The 15005-nt window shown below is 37.1% G+C and overlaps 1 protein-coding gene across 1 annotated transcript in view; it reads left to right on the forward strand.

Annotated features, from left to right (window-relative positions):
* LOC120352431 overlaps positions 1-15005 on the forward strand; it is a 49188-nt gene that overhangs the window by 21734 nt on the left and 12449 nt on the right. The window contains exons 6-8 of the mRNA XM_039432872.1: positions 589-734; positions 1778-1919; positions 14750-14915. Of these exons, the coding sequence (XP_039288806.1) occupies positions 589-734; positions 1778-1919; positions 14750-14915 (454 nt within the window). The remainder of the gene's footprint in view (positions 1-588; positions 735-1777; positions 1920-14749; positions 14916-15005) is intronic.

Below are 15005 nucleotides of genomic sequence, written 5' to 3' on the forward strand. Positions count from 1 at the left end.
TACATGCTAAGTAGTGACGAATTAGATCTTATATTTCTAATAAAGTAAGGTTAGAAAATGGAGTAGCATGGAACTGAAGTAGTGACAATGAGCGAGAAAGTCGTAAGGTCGAGAGACCGGAGTATCCTCGACTGGAGTCGTACGATTTGAGTCGAGGTAGTGTGTGTTGAGCCCAAGTCTCAACTCACACTTACGTGACTCAGACTCTAGTCGAGAGCATGTGTTTCCAAATGGTGACACTCAGACCAGTCGACTCTAGTCTCCGCAACAGTCACCATTTGAAAACACATTCTCTCGATTAGAGTCTCTTCTCTGCCTGAATCGCGTAAATGTGAGTTGAGTCTAAGTGTTAAATCGTGATGTAACATAGTTGTTCGTAATGGATCAGATAATTCAAGTTTTATCTTGAATTCTTATCTTGACTTAAACGTTTCTTAATAATTCATCATTCCTTTCCTCTCTCTCCCTGGCATTTACTATCATAGAAAACCCTTAATAAAATTTGCTTTAGTGGAGTTTTAGTTTAGTTTTAGTGATGTAGGTAGTCATTTGAAAATGAAATGAAATTTATGATTTCTGATATTTTAGGACTAGCGCAACCTCTGGATTTTCTTCTCAGGCCGGCACAGTTAATGCTTCCAGTAAACAGCTTTTCAACTACAATGTCTTCAATGACGCCTGGTCAAATTATCTGCAAAACCTGAAGAAATCTGCCTCTCCAGGACAGGCTCAATGTAAGTAACCATTGTTTGTATGAAATAAGCTGAGACTTGGCCCTCCATCCGAAGAAAATACAGCGTTGCAAAACTGTGTAAAATTGCAAATTTTTAATCTAACCACTAAGAAAACTATTAATTAAAAAACTATAAACAGAAATATGAGAAAGTTGCTTAGTGTACGATGTATAGAGGTTTTAGAATGATGGTAATGTTGCAAAACCTGACAAGAGAAAATAAATATAGTTTCGTTTACACGTTGGGAAGACTCTAGATATAAGATAAATGATTTATGGGTTTTACTGAGATACTGATATATTGCATTTATTCAAATGCTAATTAATCACGGTAATAATTATTATTAAACGAAAATCCCAATTAAATGCTGTAAATCACCCCGAAGACTTCTGCTACTGCAAATATTTACAACAGGGTAAACAGCTAGATGGAAATTAGATGAGCGCTACTATTCAAAAATTATTTGTCAGCCCGGAAATCGAATCCGGTACCTCCTAATTGCCGGTCAGGAATGCTTATCCTTACACTGACAGCTGACTGCTGACCGGCAAATAGGAGGTACCGGGTTTGATTCCCGGGCTGACAAATAATTTTTGAATAGTAGCGCTCATCGAATTTCCATCTAGCTGTTTACCCTTTGTCAATATTTACAGTAGCAGAAGTCTTCGGGGTGATTTACAACATTCAGTTTGGATTTTAGTTTAATAATATTTAAAAATGATTTATGTGATCCAATCTGTGATAAAAATATTTATTTATTCATTGGATAAAAAATCACAATATCGCAATGAAAGAAGAAGCTCTAGCCCAAATATGTGATTCAACTCATGATTGTTTTGTTTGAGCTTTGTTTTATAAATTATTCGTAATGTTTGTTTACCGATTGTTTGTCTATTCGATTTTTCAATTCTTTTCGATTTTTGAGGATACTCAATACATCTCAACTAGGCCTATATTTTTTATTTGTTACTAATAAATTTATTCATTCATTCTACTCGATTTGAGAGTTCATTTAAAAAAGGTATTTTCACTTCGGTTTGCAGCTTCGTCCCATGCCCGAAACCTGGCCAACGACGTTGTCAAACTGAACTTGAGTCCCGATTTCGGTGAAATTAGAAAGGTGCATGCCACCGACAGGGGAATCTCAGTTTTGAGTCGACTGGATGCATCTACATATCTGTACAGGTTGGAAGAATTTTAGAATTTTTTATAATTCACAAATGATTTTACAGTTACACTGATGCACTAGTTTTTAATTTTACACTGATTCTACACTGAAGGACATTATCTGTCCTTGTGTACTAAAACTTCCAGTGCTTTAATTCTAAACCTTAAGCCTGGTTTTCACTAGTAGAGTTAGTGGTCGAGTAACTGGCATACTAACTCTACTCTACTTACTTGGTCGAGTAACTGTTTTCACTACAATTGAGAATAGTAAGTAAAGTATGTTGTCTAGTGAACAGAACTAACCTTAAAATGTCGACTCTACTCTACACTACTAGCTCGAGACTGTTTTCATCCTTCATCTACCAGCTGATTAAATTCAGTTTAAGGCTGTGCAAAGGCTAAAAATAAACTTTCTACTCGTGATATTTTTCAAAGTTTTTTGATCTATATATCATCAAGCTATCAAAATGGAAAAGTTTTCTCAGGAAATTTTTTCTGATCATTACTATTTGATATATGAGCGCTTAAAGATTAAATTTTTGGGACAGAACATTTCAAATTCGGTAAGAGATAAATCCGTGAGATTTAGAGGATAGATTCTTCATGGTATTGTTCAGCTAATAAAACAAAAATTATCAGAAAATATCAATTTTTAAGATAGTTATTCAATTTACTAAAAATAACTTTTAGTTGAGTTATTTTTGGTAAATTGAATAACTTCTTCAAAAATTGATATTTTCAGAAAATTTTAGTTTTACTAGATCAACAATACCATGAAGAATCCATCCTCTAAATCTCATGGATTTATATCCTACCGAATTTGAAATGTTCTGTCCCGAAAATTCAAACTTCAGGCGCTCGTATCTCAAAAAGTAATGATCGCAAAAATATGTTTTCCTTAGAAAACTTTTTTATTTTGATAGCTTGATGATATACAAATCGGAAAACTTTGAAAAATATCACGAGTAGAAAGTTTATTTTTAGCCTTTGCACAGCCTTAAGCTTTGACTGTGCAAACAGCCCTAATGACCGATCGCGCAAATGAGAAACAAAATCTGGAAAGAGTAATAGAAACAGTCACACTGAACGCGTGCACTTGCTGGTTGCGTTCAGTGTGTGTGAGCAGCTACAGACAAGTCACAACGTGTTTCAATGGCTCTTTCCAGTTTTTGTTTTTCGGTTCATGCATGATCTGACTTGCACTGACACGCATCCAATGTGATCTTACCCTGAGATTCGTTTGTTTAAAATTTACCAATCAAACTAGGACTGATTTGTAATTTGTTGTAAAATATGACTGAAAATGGCTTCTTTGTGTGTATTTGAACAATTCTCACTTTTGACTCACTCAAGGCCAAAGTCGTTGTCCGTCTGTTTGTATGTTCTACAATAACTCTAGAAAGAATTGATCAATCAGCTTCAAATTATTTTGAACACGTATTCTTCGAACTTTTTTACAGGTCAAGTTAGTTGTACAACAAAAATGATTCACTCCTTCATCCTTTTTTAGGATATAACTTTCTACAACTGCACATAAAAAAAGAATTTACAAACTCAATTATCCTCATAAAATAGCTTATTTCTGAGGAGAATCTACTTTTTCGCTCGCTAACCATCTGAGCATGTGTAGTAGATTTTCTTTACGCTCGCTAATCTTTCGCGCATGCACAGAAGTTTCTTTACGCTCGCTAATCAGCTGATGATAAGCAGCTCGCCAAAAAGTAGGTCAGATCTTAACGTAAAAAGTCGGTGATTGTACCGCCAGATATAAGTAATTTAACAGGTTTGGGCAGTTGTAGAAAAATTTTTGTATGTAATTCGCGCGTAATGCTTCTTTATCGCTCTTGCAAAATTATCACGCTCCTCTAAGCGACGCGTGATAACTGTTTTACGCGAGCGATGAAGTAGCGCATTACGCTCTTAATACATAAATAGCTATTGAAAGTTGACAGAATCCAAGGTCAGGGCAGTGGACTGTGAATGATAGTTGGTATTAATACCTACAAATAAATCTTTGAATTCTGTGCATAAAAATACTGATAGCTTGAAGTGTGGTAAGTACGCCAATAAAAGACTAAATGAGTCAACAGGATAAGATTTAATAATAATAAAATAATAATAGGCAGATGGCCACATACAAAAAACAATTGTAAGAAGACTGAGTTGAAAAATCTTGGGAAAATTACAACACGTGATAAAACGTTAGAGAAATACAAAATTTAAATGAGATCAGGTCAATGACATTAATGACCATTGAAGCCTGACAATAATCGAAAAGGTAATATTAATGATACCTGAATTGCGAATATAAATTGAGTGCTATAATGAAAAGTTATTGCTGCAAAGTTCAATCTTGATGATTTACAAAAGGAATAATAATAAATGACAATGATTTACAAAAGGAATAATAATAAATGACAATAAGCTGTAGATAGTGCTCAACAAATAGAATACATTAAAATATAGGTGGCATAGGCCTTCAGTAAATTAAATGTCAAGTTAGACATCAATTGAGCAATTAATAGGCGTCAGTGGCCTCAGTGAATTGAATGTCAAGATAGACATCAATAGTACAAAAGGAATAATAACAAATGACAATGAGCTGTAGATAGTGCTCAACAAATAGAATACATTAAAATATAGGCGGCATAGGCCTTCAGTAAATTAAATGTCAAGTTAGACATCAATTTGAACAATTAATAGGCGTCGGTGGCCTCAGTGAATTGAATGTAAAGATAGACATCAACAAAACAATTAATAGGCGTCAGTGGCCTCAGAAAATCACTTGTAAAGCCAAGGGTAGCTGTCAAATCCAATGAATTAATAGGCGTCGGTGGCCTTAGTGAATTGAATGTCAAGGTAGACATCAATAAAACCATTAATAGGGTGTCAGTGGCCTCAGTGAATTGAATGTCAAGATAGACATAAAAAAAACAATTAATAGGCGTCACTGGCCTCAGTGAATTGAATGTCAAGATAGACATCAATAAAACAATTATGTAATACATACGTAAATGAAAATTGAATAGAACGATTTACGTAACCTGAATAAAATTTTGAAGAGGAGGTGCAGCCAGGCAGACAGGCAATGAATCCGCAATACCCAAAGGAACAGGACATCAGCAAGCGACGATGTGATCTGGCCATGCGATGACAAGAATGGAAGCGTCCACCACAGCAGGCAAATCCCCCAGTGGAAATGAGAACAGGAGCATGTAGAATTCCAAACGAATAATCCGACCTTCAAGTTGTGGAATTTTTAGAATGATTTCCAACGGTAGAGATGATGAACTTGAAAGTTTGAGTTACACGAGGTGAAGCCAATTGTTAGAAGAATGGCAATTGAAGCCCACACGAGGTTGTGAACTTGACAAAGTTTATCAGCATAAATATGCGAAGAAATCGATGAATAGTTGAATCACAATTGAAGAATAGAACAAACGAATTAATTTGAAGAAGTAATTCACACTTTAAAAACGTTCCGTAGATCAGATAAATAGCAATAAACGCCCACATGAGGTTGCAATTTTGACAAAGTTTATCAGAGTAAATATGCGAAGAAATCGATGAATAGTTGAATCACAATTGAAGAATAGAATAAATGAATTAATTTGAAGGAGTAATTCACACTTTAAAAACGTTCTGTAGATCAGATAAATAGCGAAAAACGCCCACATGAGGTTGCAATTTTGACAAAGTTTATCAGAGTAAATAAGTGAAGAAATCAATGAATAATTGAATCACAATTGAAGAATAGAATAAATGAATTAATTTGAAAGAATAATTCACTTTTAAAAACGTTCTGTAAACTAGATGAATTTGGATGAAAAGTTTAGACCGGGTGCGAGATATGCACACACCGACTATACTCCATTGAAAGACATGGAAACCGCTAATGCTGGTCAGAAAAAGGGACATGCCGGATGTGTTTGAAACGTAGGTAAAACGTTTACAAACATTTGGTGAAAAAGTAACAAATATCTAGAAAGTAAGATGCCTAAAGACAAATTAAATTCCAAAAAATCGAATAGTACAAATATTAAAATAGAAACGACAAATAATAACACGATGAATAATAAGAAAACCAACTTGATTAAAGCAGTGCTGTAGAACCGTGATGTGACATCACTGGCCAGTGCAAACGGACAAAATGACGACATGATGTCTACGTAGTAGCAGAACGAGTAACAAGTGGAACCGTTCCAATAAATGCTTTGTCAGATTTTACATAAACTGGGCCCCTTGTGTCATACGGGGGTATGGCACAATAAGAAAAAGTAAGAAATATGTAAAATCTGGCAAGGCAATTGGAAATTGAAAACTGGGCCCCATGTGAGAACCAGGGGAAAAAAACAATGAAACCTAAAAATACAACATGAACCATAAGAGCAAGGGGGTTAACTAGAATCCTCATCAATGGGAAGAGGTGCTAAACTCGAAATAGCTCTCTTAAAAGTGCCAGAGGGAGTGAGAACAGTGACAACTCGAACCTTGTCGTCCTTACTGGGATGAACTTCAGTAATGCGCGCCAGCTTCCAAGTGGACTGCGCGGAACCAGGATCCTTCAAGATGACAACCGTACCGACCTTCAAATTTTCACAATTGTTTAGCCATTTGCCTTTTTTCTGAAGAGTGGTGGAGGAATGGGTCTTTTTTCTGAAGAGTGGAGGAGAAAAAGTGCGAGATTTGGGGCTGCCTACACGAATGGAAATAGGACCGGCGTAATCCAAACCACAATTGTGAAAGGGAAAATTGGCCTGAACGCGGGCCGCTGGTAAACTACCCATGATTTGCTCAGAACGAAGAGCCGAAAAGCGAAAACACAATATGCAATGCCGCAATACACTTTTGATGGTGCGACGGGTGGAAGGAAACCAAAATCGTTGTCTTACACTGGCCATGGTGGCCTGCACACCAGCATGACTTAGACGACGATGGTGAGCAACAATCAATGCACGAGTGAACTTGTGATTGCTGGGCAACAATATTTGATGTTTATAATCAAAGGAAGCATTTGCATTTTGCAAACGTCCACCAACTCTGAGCAGTGAATCTGAGTGAATGAATGGTGACAAGGCTTTAATAGAGCTATTAGGCAATAGCTCCTGATTTTGACGCAATGCTTTAAGTTCGGCAGAGAAAGCTTCTTCTTGAATGGATTTGAAGATACAATTTTCAGCTTCTGAAATTTCAGAGATAGCTAATTGACCAAAGCGCGGAGCGACTGAATTTTGTTTCCTACAATTATGAATGAACCGTAGAACATACACTGTTGTACGAACGATTTTGTGATAAGTTGAGCAACTATTTATACCTGAGATAACATCATTACGAGAAGAAGTAGTAGCTAATACCTGAACTGATTGAGAAATAGCAACATTGCTAGAGAAAGAATCCCAAGAACTATTTGGCATAGATAGCCATGAAGGACCATTCCACCACAGATGACTAGCGGCCAGCTGATTGGGTGTACAACCTCGAGATATCAAATCAGCAGGATTGTTACTAGTACGAACATGATTCCAATGAAAGTTAAAAGTTGAATTCTGAATTTCAGAAATGCGTACAGCTACAAAAATATTAGAATGATCAGGAGGGGCTCTTAACCAGTCACAGACTGTTTTCGAGTCAGTCCACAAATACACATTAGAAAAAGTAAGATTTGAAGCCTTTAAAACCTTATTCACAAGACGTGAAAGTAGCAGAGCTGCCTGTAGTTCTAATCTGGGAACAGAGAGAACTGGGTTCAAAGAGGCAATGCGGGACTTGGAAGTGAGCAACCGTGCTTGACTGCTACCGAGAGAGGTGCTTCTGACGTAAATACAGGCGCCGTAAGCAGTGAGACTAGCATCGGCGAAGCCATGCAATTCAAGAGAGGCATCAGAATCCTTTGATAACACACAACGCGGAAGTGATATGTTAACAATGTTCGGCAATTCATACAGAATTTTCAACCAAGTTTCCAACAGATCTTGCAGAATTTTTTGATCCCAATCAATCTTTAATAACCAGAGTTTTTGAAAAAGTGTTTTGGGTAAAATGACCACAGGAGAAATCAAACCTAATGGATCGAATATGCTTGAAATGCAAGAGAGAAGCTCTCTTTTAGTGAAAGATGTTTTATGTAATACATCAGCAACATTAGAGGAAATAGTTGAGACGTCCAGAGTGGAATTCCAAATGAGGCCTAGTGCCTTGACCACACTATCATTGAAATTAGACAACGGTTTGGAAGTGTTTGCTTCAAGCAGATCAGAAGGAATAGTAGCGAGAACTTCAGGAGAGTTAGACAACCATTTCCTAAGCTCGAAACCACCCTGAGCTAATGTGCTAATCAATTGTTGAACTAAATGTTTAGCTTCTGTAACCGAAGAAGAACCAGAAATAAGGTCATCAACGTAAAAGTGATTTTTAATAACATTAGCTACAGCAGAGTTGGGTGCCGTATCAAGATCGGCCAAATGATGAAGCGTACAAGTAGCTAAGAAAGCTGCCGGCGAAGTGCCGTAACTTACAGTATTCAAGGTGAATTCTTGAATGGGTAGAGTAGCATCAGATCTCCAAAATATTCTCTGAAGGTTACGGTCAGAGGGATGAACTAAGATTTGATGGTACATTTTAGTAATGTCCGCAATGAAGGCTATTTGATATGTGCGAAAGCGCAGAACTATATCGAACAGTTCAGGCTGAACTGTATGACCAACATACAATACTTCATTAAGCTATGTTCCAGTGGTAGATTTAGCAGAAACGTCAAATACTACACATAATTTTGTAGTGGTCGAATCAGGTTTAAAAACCGGGTGATGAGGAATGAAGTAGCATTTTTCATTATCCGGTGCTGGAGGCACTGGTGACATGTGATTCAACTGTTGATATTCTTCCATGAAAGCTGTGTATTGAGTTTTTAACTCAACATTTGATGATAACCGTTTTTCTAATGAATGAAATCGGTTCAATGCTTGAAATCGGGAATGACCCAATGAGTGGAAACTATCCTTTTTGGGAAGAGTGACCATAAACCGTCCGTCTTCAAGACGCGTGGTAGTGGTTGTGTAGTGCTTTTCAAGTTTCAAAACCTCAGGTGAGGGAGGAAGCAGAGGAGAGATTTCTTCCAGTTTCCAAAATTTCTCTAACTGATGAGAGACATCATTTGAAGTTAGAAAATTCGACATGACCCTACGGGGAGTGGCCACAGGCGAAGCAGGGAGGCACGAACGAGGTGCTGCAATAGGACGAATGGTTTTACAAGAACCAAATATGACCCAACCTAGACTGGTTTTCTGGAGAATGGGAGCGTTTTGAGCCAGATACAATTTACCAGGCTGAAGTATAGATGCGAATATACCAGCACCAAGTAACAAATCTACAGGTTTAGATTGATCAAACAATGGATCCGCTAATTTGAGTTCAACGGGAATTGAAATTTTGGAAAGATCGATGTTCACACTAGGAACATTAGATGATATGCTATCAACTACAATACAATTTTCTTCAACCGACCACGAACGATCAGATGAAGACAAGCAAACTGAATGAGAAATAGATGATTTGGTCTTATTCTCACCTACACTATGAATCAAAGTGTCAGAATACAAAGCAGCAAGTGACAATTTTTCAGCCAACCTAGTTGACATCAAATTACAATCAGAGCAAGAATCTAAAAGCGCGGTTGCTTTAATAAATTCCCCACTAGAAGATTGAACCAAAACTTCGGCAGTAGGTAACAAGGCGACAGTTGATTGCTGTTGCAAACACAGAGACGAAGTGGAGCTCATTGTGACATGAGAGTTCTTCTGAGGCTGTTCTGCATGAGAACAGCTTGCTTAGTTGTTTCCGCATTCTGAACCATGACGGAATTCAAAACAGCATTCTTACCCTTGGAGGGAGCAAAGGATTGAGAATGAATAACATTTGAAGTTACCTTATCCTTAGAAGTAGGCTGAGTGTCTCGTGATTGAGGATACGACCTATGAAGAACAGTGTGGTGACTCTTGCCACAAAGTGTACACGATTTGTCCGAACAAACATGATTGGGTGTGAAAGGCTTGAGGCAATTATAACATAACCTTTTGTCATGGACAGCATTCCAACGATCAGTAACCTGCAACTTCAATAATTCATTACAACGATTTGGAAAATGACCAACAGAATTACAAAAACTACAAGGTGACATAGAAGAGGTAGTAACCTGCATCCTAGCTTGAACATTCGATTGATTTTGATTGAACTTCGGCTTGCTATGAGCACCAACCGAGTTGGATGTACTTTGCTGTACATTTCCTTGATGATGGTTAGCTGAGCTTGAAGCAACAGCTTCCATGATTTTGCATTGTGATTCCAAAAAATTCCAAAATTTATCAATGGTGGGAATGTCGTGTATACCAACACTCTTTTCCGAACAGTAGCAGTATCCAACTGCAACAACATTTTGTGCAGGTACAATAAGTCCTTGATTTGGACTCCAAGTTGAATCACTTCAAGCGCGGTAGTGTGGGACTTGCAAAAGTCAATGAATGCCCGAAATGATTGCGGACAGTTACGTTTTATGGTAGGAGGAGATTCAATTGCTGTGACATGCCTGGCAGCAATTAATCTCTTATTGTCATACCTCTCCCTTAAGAGGTTCCATGCAAGCTGAAAACCATTTTCGTCAGCTTCAATGTGTTCCACTCTAGCGAGAGCTTCACCACAGAGTGATTGACGAAGATAGAAAAATTTCAATGAGTCATTAATATTATCCTGATTAACAATAATATTGGTAAAAGCACTTGAGAATGCTTGCCATTTTGAAAGCTCCCCATTGAAGCGTGGAAGCGGAATCTGAGGCAACTGAAAATTTGCCAAATGTGAGTTTTGAGATGTTGGCCGCTGGGAAGCACCAGCAGTGGCCTCATTGTTGCATTGTCTGCTTTCAAAAGCAGTTAATGCAGCATTTGCCTTAGAGGTAATGGAGATAAACTTATTAAGTATTTCAAAATGAGTTGAAGTGTCTTGTGCTTGCAACTCTGAATTCCATAACTGTTCATGGATTTTATCGTACTTAATTCTAAGTGAACCTAGTTCGTTTTTGACAGTCAACAATTGATAATAAGTGGCTTCAGTGTCCACAACATAATCGCTATAGCTGGTTATGAACCAATCTATTTCGTGGTGTAAATTGTCTCTTGCATTGGAAAGAGCAGAAGGCTCAGGAAGTGAATCTTCCTAATGATCGGACATGCTTAAAAACTAACAGAAAAACCTGAGTGAACGAAACGATGCTGCACTGTAGCAATGCGATTGCTGCGCCAACAAGCAACTTTGGGCGCTGGTCCAGTACGCAGAGAGGCACGCCTGTGCGTTTGAGGCAAGTTGTATCAAGCTTGCTGTGCGGCGAGTCAAGTAGTGAGCTCGCAAGGCGGTGTAGTTTGCCGTGTGTTGTTTTCTCAATGCGCAATAGCCATCTGTGACCAGTTCAGTGCGGTTCAGTCTCTCAGGGTACAAGATAGTTGATAGCTGGTGCATACACGTCGCAGCGTGCTTTGAGTTGCAGCCAGTACTGAAAATTTGAAACAAGTGTGTGAATGCTTAATATTAAACAATATAAACATACAAAGGTACAATGGAATAAAATATACTCTAGAGTGGGACCTAATCATTGGCGTCAAGCTAGACTATTAGGCACACAGTCACTGAAACCCTAAGGTTCAATGGACTAAGAAATGGGTAATAAAAATTAACAATTATCCTAGGTAAACACTAGATCAAAAATGAACGGGCTGGAGGACCAATTTTTATCCAATTGGTCCAATTAACAATTATCCTAGGTAAACACTGGATCAAAAAATCTGGCCCGGATGAACCAATTTTTATGACAGAATCCAAGGTCAGGGCAGTGGACTGTGAATGATAGTTGGTATTAATACCTACAAATAAATCTTTGAATTCTGTGCATAAAAATACTGATAGCTTGAAGTGTGGTAAGTATGCCAATAAAAGACTAAATGAGTCAACAGGATAAGATTTAATAATAATAAAATAATAATAGGCAGATGGCCACATACAAAAAACAATTGTAAGAAGACTGAGTTGAAAAATCTTGGGAAAATTACAACATGTGATAAAACGTTAGAGAAATAAAAAATTTAAATGAGATTAGGTCAATGACATTAATGACCATTGAAGCCTGACAATAATCGAAAAGGTAATATTAATGATACCTGAATTGTGAATATAAATTGAGTGCTATAATGAAAAGTTATTGCTGCAAAGTTCAATCTTAATGATTTACAAAAGGAATAATAATAAATGACAATGATTTACAAAAGGAATAATAATAAATGACAATAAGCTGTAGATAGTGCTCAACAAATAGAATACATTAAAATATAGGCGGCATAGGCCTTCAGTAAATTAAATGTCAAGTTAGACATCAATTGAGCAATTAATAGGCGTCAGTGGCCTCAGTGAATTGAATGTCAAGATAGACATCAATAGTACAAAAGGAATAATAACAAATGACAATGAGCTGTAGATAGTGCTCAACAAATAGAATACATTAAAATATAGGCGGCATAGGCCTTCAGTAAATTAAATGTCAAGTTAGACATCAATTGAACAATTAATAGGCGTCGGTGGCCTCAGGGAATTGAATGTCAAGATAGGCATCAATAGTACAAAAGGAATAATAACAAATTACAATGAGCTGTAGATAGTGCTCAACAAATAGAATACATTAAAATATAGGCGGCATAGGCCTTCAGTAAATTAAATGTCAAGTTAGACATCAATTGAACAATCAATAGGCATCAGTGGCCTCAGTGAATTGAATGTCAAGATAGACATCAACAAAACAATTAATAGGCATCAGTGGCCTCAGAAAATCACTTGTAAAGCCAAGGGTAGCTGTCAAATCCAATGAATTAATAGGCGTCAGTGGCCTTAGTGAATTGGATGTCAAGATAGACATCAACAAAACAATTAATAGGCGTCACTGGCCTCAGTGAATTGAATGTCAAGATAGACATCAATAAAACAATTATGTAATACATACGTAAATGAAAATTGAATAGAATGATTTACGTAACCTGAATAAAATTTTGAAGAGGAGGTGCAGCCAGGCAGACAGGCAATGAATCCGCAATACCCAAAGGAACAGGACATCAGCAAGCGACGATGTGATCTGGCCATGCGATGACAAGAATGGAAGCGTCCACCACAGCAGGCAAATCCCCCAGTGGAAATGAGAACAGGAGCATGTAGAATTCCAAACGAATAATCCGACCTTCAAGTTGTGGAATTTTTAGAATGATTTCCAAACGGTAGAGATGATGAACTTGAAAGTTTGAGTTACACGAGGTGAAGCCAATTGTTAGAAGAATGGCAATTGAAGCCCACACGAGGTTGTGAACTTGACAAAGTTTATCAGCATAAATATGCGAAGAAATCGATGAATAGTTGAATCACAATTGAAGAATAGAACAAACGAATTAATTTGAAGAAGTAATTCACACTTTAAAAACGTTCCGTAGATCAGATAAATAGCAATAAACGCCCACATGAGGTTGCAATTTTGACAAAGTTTATCAGAGTAAATATGCGAAGAAATCGATGAATAGTTGAATCACAATTGAAGAATAGAATAAATGAATTAATTTGAAGGAGTAATTCACACTTTAAAAACGTTCTGTAGATCAGATAAATAGCGAAAAACGCCCACACAAGGTTGCAATTTTGACAAAGTTTATCAGAGTAAATAAGTGAAGAAATCAATGAATAATTGAATCACAATTGAAGAATAGAATAAATGAATTAATTTGAAAGAATAATTCACTTTTAAAAACGTTCTGTAAACTAGATGAATTTGGATGAAAAGTTTAGACGGGCGCGAGATATGCACACACCGACTATACTCCATTGAAAGACATGGAAACCGCTAATGCTGGTCAGAAAAAGGGACATGCCGGATGTGTTTGAAACGTAGGTAAAACGTTTACAAACGTTGGTGAAAAAGTAACAAATATCTAGAAAGTAAGATGCCTAAAGACAATTAAACTCCAAAAAATCGAATAGTACAATATTAAAATTGAAACGACAAATAATAACACGACAAATAATAAGAAAACCAACTTGATTAAAGCAGTGCCGTAGAACCGTGATGTGACGTCACTGGCCAGTGCAAATGGACAAAATGACGACATGATGTCTACGTAGTAGCGGAACGAGTAACAAGTGGAACTGTTCCAATAAATGCTTTGTCAGATTATACAAAAGTTCCTAAGAAAAAAATGTATTGTGATTCATCATTTAGTCAGCTAGTGATTCATTGCATGCAATCACTACAGTTTTTCCATTCATAACATCAGCCGAGGCTATTTGGAAGCTATCTAACAGACAGTCTTTCATGCGCTGACACATGATTTTAGCTGGTTAATATAGGTACAACATAATTTACAACTTTTACATCAACAGACTGATATGGGTGTATGAAATATTATGAGATATCAATGTGCAGTTTTTGCCATTCTCTTGGAACTCTGTCATATAGAAATCACATGACCACCTGCTCATTTAAAAACATGAATTTGGATTTATATGTGGGTCAAAGATATTGGAGCGACATAGTAGCATTTAAAGAGTAATTTTTCAATTCAAATAGGATCCCCAATGAAACCTACTGTCAAATTATTCTAGTTAAAGAAATATTTAGCTGTTTCCATGATTTTCATCAACTTTGAGTAATTAAAAGTTGCGGGTTCATGAGCGAGCCTCCAACCGAGGGGGTCACTATTAGTATAAAATGAGTTTTTGATGTTTTCTGTTGATTTTTCCAGTCTTGTGTGTTAATTTTCTTCATCAATTCGCAGATTATTCGACAGCCGCTCAGGTCAGCTGAAATTCAGGGCCTCTCTGCCGTCCTACTGTGAGGTGGTCGCCCTGACCGCCAGTGACGTCACCATAGACCTGGTGGTTGCTGACAATTCGCTGAGGTTGCCATTGTGTGGTGCTCCCAAACATGTTTTCCTCAATAAGGTCAGAAGCTTTCTTGTGTATCATCATAGAGAAAAAATAGCATAAGAAGATATCCCATGGTTTGTAGGATTCATTCAAAGTTGGAAAGTT

The sequence above is a fragment of the Nilaparvata lugens genome, chromosome 1, assembly GCF_014356525.2.
Source record: "Nilaparvata lugens isolate BPH chromosome 1, ASM1435652v1, whole genome shotgun sequence".
NCBI lineage: Eukaryota > Metazoa > Arthropoda > Insecta > Hemiptera > Delphacidae > Nilaparvata > Nilaparvata lugens.